The 12,381-nt window shown below is 35.7% G+C and overlaps 2 protein-coding genes across 2 annotated transcripts; one reads left to right on the forward strand and one right to left on the reverse strand.

Annotated features, from left to right (window-relative positions):
* Window positions 1-1,535: 1,535 nt before the first annotated feature.
* On the forward strand, window positions 1,536-3,557 carry LOC105345996 (periostin). Its single transcript, XM_011454416.4, has 6 exons — window positions 1,536-1,718; window positions 2,385-2,602; window positions 2,689-2,878; window positions 2,967-3,068; window positions 3,146-3,253; window positions 3,336-3,557. Exons 1-6 carry the CDS (start codon window positions 1,571-1,573, stop codon window positions 3,437-3,439), a joined length of 870 nt encoding a protein of 289 aa, XP_011452718.1. The 5' UTR covers window positions 1,536-1,570; the 3' UTR covers window positions 3,440-3,557.
* Window positions 3,558-9,217: 5,660 nt separating this feature from the next.
* Window positions 9,218-12,007, reverse strand: LOC105345997 (periostin). The gene is made up of 6 exons (XM_011454417.4): window positions 11,792-12,007; window positions 10,176-10,393; window positions 9,903-10,092; window positions 9,713-9,814; window positions 9,528-9,635; window positions 9,218-9,445 (listed from the first exon to the last, which is right to left on the reverse strand). Exons 1-6 carry the CDS (start codon window positions 11,937-11,939, stop codon window positions 9,342-9,344), a joined length of 870 nt encoding a protein of 289 aa, XP_011452719.1. The 5' UTR covers window positions 11,940-12,007; the 3' UTR covers window positions 9,218-9,341.
* Window positions 12,008-12,381: the final 374 nt, after the last annotated feature.

Below are 12,381 nucleotides of genomic sequence, written 5' to 3' on the forward strand. Positions count from 1 at the left end.
TAGGATGTAATAAGCTACAGTGAGCAGGGGTTTTCAAGTAAAAGTTCACTTATTCACCTGTGTAATCCTGATTAAAAATACATGTACCAATATCTCGGCCAGTTTCTTTGCAACGTTTTCGGAGAAATAAGTTGAGATGAACATAAACAAAGACTATTCTTAATGTAAAATAAAAAAAGGCGCTTTGCTATTTTAAATACTGGCTTTGATGATTGTATTGGTCCAGCTACAATAATCTTCAACGAACGAAATAATGCACTGTCCACGGCCTTCTAACCATATGTCGCTCACACCTTTGACCTAAATTAGTTATCTCTGATACCAGACCGACTCACGTGTCCAGCTCCAGGTCGCGTGGTAATGTTTACAGAACACTTATCAGTAGCTCATATCATCTTTTAGAAGTAGTTTATTGAAATGTATCAAATACTATAACAATCAAATGTATCAAATACTATATCAATCAAATGTATCAAATACTATATCAATCAAATGTATCAAATACTATATCAATCAAATGACTTATTGTTTTATTCCATGTGATACTAATAAAAATCATACAGGGTGTCCCAGAATATCTGATACCATGTGTAATTCGTATAAATAATTAACATTTGGCCAAAACTTGTAAATTGTGACTCAAATAAAATCGTTTCAAATTTTCCCTACGAAAATTTTGGAGAAGAACATTTCTTTTCTTTGAATTATTATGTCACAAAATTGCATCATATTTCTTTGCTTGAATTTTATCCAAGATGACTCGGACAAGAGAATATCTAGGCATGCTCGTTTTACACCTGAACTGTATTATCCAGCACAGACTCCAGATACAGTTGTACGAATTATAAAAAAATTAATACAGAGGGGAAAACAACCCAACAAACATATTGTTTAAATGGTAAGAGGATTTAATAAATAAGATCCGTACAGTGGCTGTTGGGAGGAATTTTACTCAACGACTTGAAGTTGTCATTCATCAAAAGGACGTCATTTGGAACACTCTCGTAAATTCGTTGTGTTTTAATAAACAATGCTAAAAATGCATTTGGTATTTTGATAAACAAATAAAATCAAAAGTTATTGAAGAAGTAAATAGTATCAGATATTTCTGGACACCCTGTACGATGAACTGGCATACTGAAAACACTGGAATAGTTTAAGTTTCGTGTATAAACTTGATACTGCAAATTGTGACCTAACTATTGAGGAAACTGCTATCTAAAACTTATTTCAAAACATGTACTATATAAAATTTATTATGTATTAAAGGACAAATACACCTTTTCTGTTAAGAACGTATTGCTAATTGAAACCCGGCTATTATGTAGCATTATATGAAACTCTTGAATATGTAAACCGCCGTCTGTTTAATCTTCAAGTTTTCTCTCAATATCTTCTTTGATGGCTAACTAATAGTACGAGCATTGCCAGTCAGAATTTGGAACAGATGACCAAGGAACACTGTTACACAATCAAATAATCTTCCGTAACATAGCCACACGTGACAAGGTCTCTATAAAAGAATCGGAGAACGTGTTCTCTGAGAATTCATACACACACTGACAGCACAATGATGAAGGCGATTCTTCCTCTCTGTTTAATTGGGTTTGCACTGTGCCAAGAAGGCAACATTGTACAGGTTGCAAAAAAGCTTGGAGCAACAACCTTGTTAGAGTTTGCAACGGAGGCTGGTCTGGCAGATACTTTGGCTACTGGAGGTAATTATTTAACGTTGTAGGATGACATCAAATGTTCATTGCTTTGAAATTGCCATTATGGATGACCAGTTATATAGTATATTTATGAAGGCATATCTGTAGATTAGATAACTCAGTCCGGATCGCCTTGAGCGAGCCGGTGAGATTTGGATATGCGGGGGCGGATATCAATGAACGATAATAAGTCCAAAAAAAATTAAGGCATCAGAAATACAAATTCGTCTTGAAACAAGAAAAAAGTAATATGAAACTATTCAATAATATCCGAAAACATCAAACAACAATGTCTATGATGCTTCTTTCCTCAGAGTAACATATCTTAATTTATGGATTGATTTAAATCATATTGTAAAGTAGGCAAACAAAATTATATATTAGAATCATATAAACCCAAACTTTTGTCAATAGTAATGCTATAGATCTCAGAATTCGTAATTTTTGTTTGGTTTGAACATTTTATTAAAATTAATCAAATAGATTGAAAACTAGTTTTAACGACTTACTAGTTCCTCACCTCAGTTATTGAAACTAAATATTATTTTACGAAATACTAATAAATGATGATTATTTCCAATTTTACTTTCAAAAAACAATTCAGAAAGCAAGGCAAGAAAACAAAAACCTTCATTTATTAGTAAAGATGTGTTATACATTTTTTTCTGCTAGGACCGTTCACCGTTTTTGCCCCTACTAACGAAGCTTTCGCCAAACTACCACCAAAGGTGGTGGAATTCTTGAAGAAAAACAAAGAAGCTTTACAGGAGGTTCTTAAATTCCATGTTCTCAGTGGAAAGACGTATTCAAGTCAGCTTAAAAATGAACTTGTAGTACAGACGCTTGACCCAAAACTAAGCGTCAGAATCAACATTTACCAAAACGGCAAGGTAAGAATATAAAAATTTTCATACTAACACCAGCTAACATAATCACGGCCCTGTTGTATTTTTCGTATTTTTGCTGTTCTGCGCAGGTCATCACAGCTGATGGAAGTCCGGTAGTTCTAGCAGATCAGAATGCGACCAATGGCGTCATCCACGTCATCAACCGAGTGGAGTTTCCTATCCCTGTGATGGATGTAGTGAAGACAGCGGAGCGACTGAGTGAGCTGGGAACTCTGGTGAAGGCCGTAGTAGCAGCAGGTCTGCAGAATACCTTGTCAGGTGTGTGCAATTCTTTGCTGTTTTCACATCCCATGCAGAAGCTTTCAACAGACATAAATTGCTATAAATGACGTTTTGAATGTTTTAGGCCCAGGCCCATTCACCGTGTTTGCTCCAACGGACCAAGCTTTTGCTGCCCTGCCACCCGGGACGCTAGATAATCTACTGAAAAACAAAACGGCACTCACAGGTATTACATCCAGACAAACGTAGATGTTAGCAGCATTTCCCTTTAACACTTGTACACAATCCCCTGCCTATTTTTAGACGTACTTACATACCACGTGGTTAGCGGCACCTACTTTAGTTCAGGACTAACATCTGGAGCAGTCCCAACTGTAGAAGGCAAAAGTGTCAACATCGTCGTTGGGCAAGGTAAATAATAACCATATACTAGTATTACAGTAGCTCTTTGAATTCTTTCTTCGTTGTTTTTTTAACACTATTCATGTTGTAGGTGTAAAGGTGAATGGCGCCAATGTTGTGGTGGCTGACGAAGCTGTAACTAATGGAGTTATTCATATCATTGACAAAGTCCTTATACCTCCTTCTTTTACTTGATTTTCTTTCTTTAGATATTTTTTTATAGAATGCTATTTAAATAGTTTGTAGTTTTATATACTAGGTAGCTTAAACTTGTCTAAATAATTGTATATTTCATTAAAAATATCCAACGATACTCTCGAGTTTTTGTTGTTGTTGTGTTTTTAAAGAAACTATTTGAGAAACATCTCATTTATCAATAATTGGTCAACGGACACTAATCTATGAACGGTTATCTAATGGTTGAACAGAAGAAAAGTAGACCTGTCATTCTGCCTCCGGAAAAGATACAAACGAAATAACCTCCACATCTATGAAAAATGTGAATTTAAAGCACTAAGACTAGCAAACAAGCGAAACCCATACAAAACACTGAGCAAACTAAACTTCAAAAAAGAGCAAAAGTGCTACAGAGAACAATTAAATAAGGTAATTAATTTGACACAGTTATAGCATTGTCAACTTATTGTTTAGGTGCCTTACTACACCTTAAAATGGTTTCTCAAACCAGCAGAGAATAACTAATAAATTTATGATTCATAAGAAGCATAAAAGTCAAGTAGGCGATAAAGTATGCAATTTTTGGATAAAAATTCTGATTTTTAAAATTGAATTCAGCAAATATGTCCATTTGTGTGGATTCAAACTCGTATTTCGTGTCTAGTAATTGAAAACCACACATCATTGTACATCTTGTGAAGTAGTCTCTTAAAGAGTATGTCTTGATATAGTGAAATACCTTAACATGTATGTCACTCTTTGAAATTTTGTCCTGTTCAATGATACTGTGGAATCATTAGATTTCGTAGTTGCTCAATTTTCGTGGAATTCCTGGGTACCTCTGATCCACGAATTAACATCCTCCACGAATTAATAAAATTGAGGCAATAAAGTCATAATTCCTTTTGTAGGTATACAAGAATACACGAAATTACGTCCCCACGAACCTGTAAGATTTAAGCAATCCACGAAAATTGGACCCCACGAGTTTTAGTGATTCCACATAGGGTTTTCAAATACTACGTCCGATACACATCTGAAGATCAGAGATTTGGGCTTCAAAGTTTTAAATCGGCTTGTTATTGCCTGACGTCATGACGTCAGGCATATCTAAAGTTGCCTTCTCCGAAACAGTGCAGACAATGGGAGTAAGCAATATCAACATTTTTCATAAAAAAGATTAACCGATGCATGGTTAATGTGTCAGCATTTACATTCAAAACAGAAGAAAATGTTATATGGGATGTAATAAGCAACAGTGAGCAAGAGTTTTCAAGTAAAAGGGATTTTCACCATCCTGATTTAAAAATAGATTGCCATATTTGAACGGGGGGGGGGGGGGGGCATCGCAACAAGTTGTTGCATATTGTCTATTACGGTACAATGTAAGTAATAATTGGTGTTTGATTATCATCATTACCAAAAAATCATCAGTTTTGATTAAAACAAATATACATTCATATAGCTGGAATATTTACTGGAGGAACTAAATCGCCGAAGTGGGGTGTGACCTGATTTTCGATCACTTGGGCGATTTCATTCATCTTGAAAAGGGTACATAACTCGCGTGTTTTTACTAAATGTACATTAAAACAAGTGTGTGTGTTAAGGTGGCTCACTACACCTTGAAATATTTTCTCAAATCAGCAGAAAATTACTTGATTATGATAGAAAGCATAATGGATAAGAAGTATTTCAGTCAAATAGGTGAAAAAAAAATGTGCAATAATGAAAAATTCATTTTAGAATATTTAATTCAGTAAACATGAACAAAAGCCCCAGGCGGATTCGAACTCATGATCTGCGGTTCAGAAGCCCAATACTTTAACCACTGAGCTACGACGATATAGAACCCATGTGATGTTGTGTCTTAAATAGTATAAGTCTAGATGTAGTGAAGTACCTTAAGTGTGTTAATAGATTTCTTCCAAAACATTCGATCCAAAGTATAAAATATATGTAGTTGTTACAAAACAAATGTCAAAGATTCATTTGATCCCGTCCCATCGGACCGATATCTCAGCCGTTGCGTGAATGGTAAAGCAGGACTTCGCGCCATAATATGTCTCATTCATAGTTTTTGCGCGCCGATTAGTGGACGGTTCCAAATTGGGATCATGAGCACACCGTGTGTACACATAACAGGCACGTAGCATTGGGAAGGGGGGGGAGGGGCTGCTCTCTCCACTATTTTTGCAGCAGACACTTTTCTTAACTTAATATCAAGGATTTGCCCCCCCCCCCCCCCCCCCCCCCTCCAATTTTGTCGGAGCATGTAATAAATGAAACTGGAAGTGAATTGAAATGGAGTTACAATTAGGATTTTCTCTCATGATTATGTCTTCATTGATTGTCAAGATGTTTTGGATGAAGCTGCCCCACACACTTTCTAAAACATTGCTACGTGCTTGAATATCCTTTCCTTTTTTCTATGGTAGGAAATTTAAAAAAAAAAAGGTTGATTTTGCATTTTAATATAACAAACACAATTAAAAGATTTGACTGTTTTATCTTCCGCTCTCAAGTTTACATGTAAATCTTGATATAATATGTACATTCCTAAAATAATTTGAATAAATAAAATGATTTAATTTCAAGTGATATACATGTACATGCACAAGATCGAAGAAAAGACTGAAATTTCTTATTATATATGCACGTTTCGTTTATGTATTTATGATCAGCAGCGAAAATTAAAATTCATTTCTTACAAACTAGCCTAATTGATACATGCATGCTTCCATTGAATAAATTTGTTTAGTCAGGCAAGCTTTTTGGAAAGCTATTACTTGTATACCAATTACTATTGTTTTTATAGATGTACTGGCGTCACGAACAAACGTGTATGTCACTTGATATCAAAATTTTGTCTGTGGTCTGTCGTCGGCGGCGTCGTTTTTGGCGCTGTTGTCGTTGTCATAAGCTTCTCATATTTTCATCTTCTTCTCCAAGGCTGCGTTTTACAAAAGAACTTACGACTTACGACCAAATCAATGAATGCTAATTAATCCCCAACTAATCAATGTTTTATTCTAATGGCTATAGAATATAATTATGGAAAATAAAATAGTTGTAAATAAATGGCTTTATATATATATATATATATATATATATATATATATATATATATATATATATATATATATATATATATATATATATATATATATATATATATATATATATATATATATATATATATATATATATACACGTGTATATTGGAAGTATTACAAAACAAAGATGATAGATCTATATCTGGGTTCTTAAACTGAATCATGTACATAAATTATTGTTTCTTTGTTCAAGGCATTTCAGATGGTATGTAGGTCATGATCCCAAGTGCTCTTCCTGAAATTATCAAATATCATAAAATTCATTGAGATTCCCACCTTAATCCAAAGATATTATTCCTCCTTTGGTCATGGCGCATCAGATCGTTATGGTATGTAACTCATGATCCTTCGGGGTCATCCTGACCCCCTTAGAATCAGAAATTGTCGATTATCTTTATATTATTGATGTTTGATGATCCTATCTCTGTTAAGTCTCCCAAATGAAATTTGGAGACTCTTTGTTTTGTACGGTTCTTACATATTACATATATTTTTCTTCTTTTTCTTCTTCTTCTTCTTCTTCTTCATCATCTCAGCTCTGAACTTGTTTCTCAGAGATAGCTGAACAGAATTGTACAAAACTCTATAGGATACAATAGGCCTGCACATCTAGTTGTGCATCCTAGTTTGATTTTTCTCATTTGAGGTTATCATTTTTCGGGGGCGGGGGGGGGGGGCGGGGTCAAAAGGGTGTGGGGTCTAACATTGAACCTTATGGGAAGAATCGTAGACTCTGTTGTAAATGGTAACTTGAAAATGGACAAAGATAATAATATAGGGTTTTCATAATCATATAATGACTGTTACTGGCAATATATAGGGTTTATTAGATCTGACCCCTGGGGTCAACCCCACCCCCTAGGAATTGGAAATTAACATATATCTCAGAAACTGTTATAATCATGACCCCTAGACCATATATATTCTTGTTCCTTACATCAAGGGGCATCAAATGTTATGTAGGTCATGGGCCCTGTGGGTGGGTGGGTCACCCCCCCTCTAACAGCAAGTCCCTTAATATCTTCAAAACAGTTGAGATCCCCACCCTTAAACCAAATATATTCTTGTTTCTTGTGTCAAGGGGCATCAAACGGTATGTAGGTCACGGGCCCTCAGGGTGGTCGTGACTCCCCCCCCCCCCTCAAACAGGATGTGCACAAATATCTCGAAAACGGTTGAGATCCCCACCCCTTACCCATATTCTTGATCCTTAAAGGGCATCAACCGGTATGTAGGTAATAGGTCCCAGGGTTAAATTTAATTTTTCAAAACCGTATTATGCACATCTATAGAACAGTCCCTATCATATCCCAAGATATGATGTGTCTATTTATTAAATCATAAGAGGAGTTCTGGGGTCTATGTTTTTTATGAGTGATAAACGTCAATTTTCTGCTACTATTTGACTCCCTGGATGATATTTAAATTTTTAAAACCTTAATGCACATCTATAGAACAGTCCCTATCATATCCCATGATATGATGTGTCTATTCATTAAATCATAAGAAGAGTTCTGGGATCTATGGGTTGTTTTTTTGAGTGATAAACTTTTAAAACCTTATTGCTTATCTAAAGGACAGCCCTGATTATATCCCAAAAGATGACGTAGCTACTCCAAAAGTTGTAAAAGGAGTTCTGGGAACCATACTTTTTTTTGCAAAAAAATGTCACTTTTTGTTGCCCACTGATCCCCTTAAAAAAAAAATTCTGGAACCTGATCACACTTCAATATGACACCCCAATCATATTCTAGAAGATCCCTTGACTACTGCAAAGAAAAAATGACGTTTTTAAACCATTTTTTTTGTAAAAAAAAAACAAAAAAAACCCACATCATTTTTCAGCCATTAAATGACCCTTAGGACAAATTGAAATTTCCGAAACCTTATTGCGCATCTATAGGATACCCTAAAACATATTCCAAGAGATGAATTGTCTACTGTTGAAAATGTAGGAGGAGTTTGAGGAGGAAGGTTTTTTGTGAAAAAACGTCATTTTTACCAATTATTTGACCCCCAGGACTACCAGAGAATTTTTGAAACCTTTTTACAAAACAACATAACACCCCAGATCAAACTCAAAGAGTTCAGTTTGCTGGTTTATAAGATGTAAGAGCAGTTTGAGAAAGTAAAACGTGACAGACGGACGGACGGACGGAACAGGGTAACAACAATATACCCGAACTTTCTTTAGAAAGTGATGGTATAACAATCAGAACTTTTATCCAAAAGTTGCATATTTTCTCGCCTACTTGACTTTTATACTTCTTACTAATCCTGTTATCAAGTTATTCTTTGCTGATTTGAGGCACTATTTTAAATGAAGTAAGCCACCTTAAACAATAAGTTGACAATGCAAAAACTTTGTCAAACCTGTATGACATTAATTATCTTATTTAACTGTGTTCTCTGCAGCACTTTTGCTCTTTTTTCGAAGTTAAGTTTGCTCAGTGTTTTGTATGGGTTTCGCTTGTTTGCTAGTTTTAGTGCTTTAAATTCACATTTTTCATAGATATGGAGGTTATTTCGTTTGTATCTTTTCCGGAGGCAGAATGACAGGTCTACTTTTCTTCTGTTCAACCATTAGATAACCGTTCATAGATTAGTGTCCGTTGACCAATTATTGATAAATGAGATGTTTCCCAAATAGTTTCTTTAAAAACACAACAACAACAAAAACTCGAGAGTATCGTTGGATATTTTTAATGAAATATACAATTATTACACAAGTTTAAGCTACCTAGTATATAAAACTACAAACTATTTAAATAGCATTCTATAAAAAAATATCTAAAGAAAGAAAATCAAGTAAAAGAAGGAGGTATAAGGACTTTGTCAATGATATGAATAACTCCATTAGTTACAGCTTCGTCAGCCACCACAACATTGGCGCCATTCACCTTTACACCTACAACATGAATAGTGTTAAAAAACAACGAAGAAAGAATTCAATGAGCTACTGTAATACTAGTATATGGTTAATAATTTACCTTGCCCAACGACGATGTTGACACTCTTTCCTTCTACAGTTGGGACTGCTCCAGATGTTAGTCCTGAACTAAAGTAGGTGCCGCTAACCACGTGGTATGTAAGTACGTCTAAAAATAGGCAGGGGATTGTGTACAAGTGTTAAAGGGAAATGCTGCTAACATCTACGTTTGTCTGGATGTAATACCTGTGAGTGCCGTTTTGTTTTTCAGTAGATTATCTAGCGTCCCGGGTGGCAGGGCAGCAAAAGCTTGGTCCGTTGGAGCAAACACGGTGAATGGGCCTGGGCCTAAAACATTCAAAACGTTATTTATAGCAATTTATGTCTGTTGAAAGCTTCTGCATGGGATGTGAAAACAGTAAAGAATTGTACACACCTGACAAGGTATTCTGCAGACCTGCTGCTACTACGGCCTTCACCAGAGTTCCCAGCTCACTCAGTCGCTCCGCTGTCTTCACTACATCCATCACAGGGATAGGAAACTCCACTCGGTTGATGACGTGGATGACGCCATTGGTCGCATTCTGATCTGCTAGAACTACCGGACTTCCATCAGCTGTGATGACCTGCGCAGAACAGCAAAATTACGAAAACATAACAGGGCTGTGATGTTACGCTGGTGTTGGTATGAACATTTTTATATTCTTACCTTGCCGTTTTGGTAAATGTTGATTCTGACGCTTAGCTTTGGGTCAAGCGTCTGTACTACAAGTTCATTTTTAAGCTGACTTGAATACGTCTTTCCACTGAGAACATGGAATTTAAGAACCTCCTGTAAAGCTTCTTTGTTTTTCTTCAAGAATTCCACCACCTTTGGTGGTAGTTTGGCGAAAGCTTCGTTAGTAGGGGCAAAAACGGTGAACGGTCCTAGCAGAAAAAATATATATCATACATCGTTACCAATTTAATGAGGGTATAATTTGATTTCTTCCTTTGCCTTCATATAAGTTGTTTATTATTGAAAGTAGAATTAAAACCGTTATTATTTATAAATATTTGGATAGGAATATTAAATATTAATGTAAATACAGTTAAACTTCGGTATCTCGAACTTGGCGGGACGTACTGAGTAAAAACTTCGAGATATCCGAGGGTTCAACATTACTTAAGCCTTCTCGAATACTGTTATAGTCTTGAATTTTGTTTTAATGGAAAGCACCATTGCCAGATTATCTAACTGTCTCCCGGGATTAAGACCGGGTCCTTCGTTAGATTGTTTATTAGAGATGATGGGTACCGAGAATTGAGTCTCTAGTGTGGATTCATAAAACGTTAAGACAAGAAATATTTAATTAATTTCTTTTTCACTTTTATGTGTTTACAAAATAATCATTTCAAGTTATGTTTAATTATCGTGTCATCCAATGTCACTATGTAAGCAACGTCGATAACCTGGCTTGCGTGATTATGAAGAAAGGGTTTCAACAGCGTGAAAATCACAGGTAACCTCAGTAATAGCACGTGCTATACTAACAGATCTGTTCAATAGACCGGAAAATCGGCATTAAAGAGAGACAGTGCACTGAAGGTGTGAAATTACTGAGGCGGTTAATTGACTTGACTTCGAGATAACGCATGTCTTTTAGTGACTGGGGCCGTACGTTTACTTCGAGATAAGCAGTGTATTCGAGATTTCCGTGTTCGACATACCGGGTTTTCTATAATCATTTAGATATACCTCGAGATATCCGTGGTATTCGAGATATCGGTGTTCGAGATACTGAAGTTTAACTGTAGTTATGAATTTTGAGATATGATTTAAGGAGGCCGATTTGGGTTTGTTTTTTTTGCAGAGAAACTACAATAGCATTGTTTATATTTTGACATATATATGACATATTTTGAAACAGTCTATTTATGACATTGACTGGAACTCTTCAGCATTGGAGATGTGAATGAGTGTGGAAATGAATTGAAAAATAAACAAGTTCATATTTTGTGGGATATAAATCTTATTATGGTAGGAACCTAACATTTTATGTTGATAGGGAGTTAAAGGGATGTTCAAAGTAAAAAGTTAAAGCGAGCAGATGATTTAATTCAGCGTATTTCTAACATAACAACCGGCCGAAGTTGGGGCAAATTTTCCCGAATCACTTTGTGTGGCACTGGTCTGAGATTCGGAAGAGACGTCCGTCAAAAATTTTTCAGTCTCGACGAATCTCGCTGAGATTAATGTACATGTATACTATATAACTGGTCATCCATAATGGCAATTTCAAAGCAATGAACATTTGATGTCATCCTACAACGTTAAATAATTACCTCCAGTAGCCAAAGTATCTGCCAGACCAGCCTCCGTTGCAAACTCTAACAAGGTTGTTGCTCCAAGCTTTTTTGCAACCTGTACAATGTTGCCTTCTTGGCACAGTGCAAACCCAATTAAACAGAGAGGAAGAATCGCCTTCATCATTGTGCTGTCAGTGTGTGTATGAATTCTCAGAGAACAGGTTCTCCGATTCTTTTAAAGAGACATTGTCACGTGTGGCTATGTTACGAAAGATTATTTTATTGTGTAACAGGGGTCATACTAAAACACGCCTGCCGACGCCTGCCGGGGAAAACACGCCTGCCGAGAGAAAACCACACGCCTGCCGTTTACCTGATGGATTATTTTAATACTTTCTTTGATATTTTATTTAACTTAACTAATTTAAGTATCATAATAACATAAAGTTGACTTTATATAGATTATTTAGCACAAAATTAACAAAAATGTTCAATGTTGGTAAAGATAGATAACTCTCACGTAGAATTCACACGCCTGCCGAGGAAATCTAGACGCCTGCCGTTTATTTGATGGATTATTTTACTTTTTTCTTTGATATTTTATTTCTTGTAACTAAATAGATGAT

The sequence above is a fragment of the Magallana gigas genome, chromosome 4, assembly GCF_963853765.1.
Source record: "Magallana gigas chromosome 4, xbMagGiga1.1, whole genome shotgun sequence".
NCBI lineage: Eukaryota > Metazoa > Mollusca > Bivalvia > Ostreida > Ostreidae > Magallana > Magallana gigas.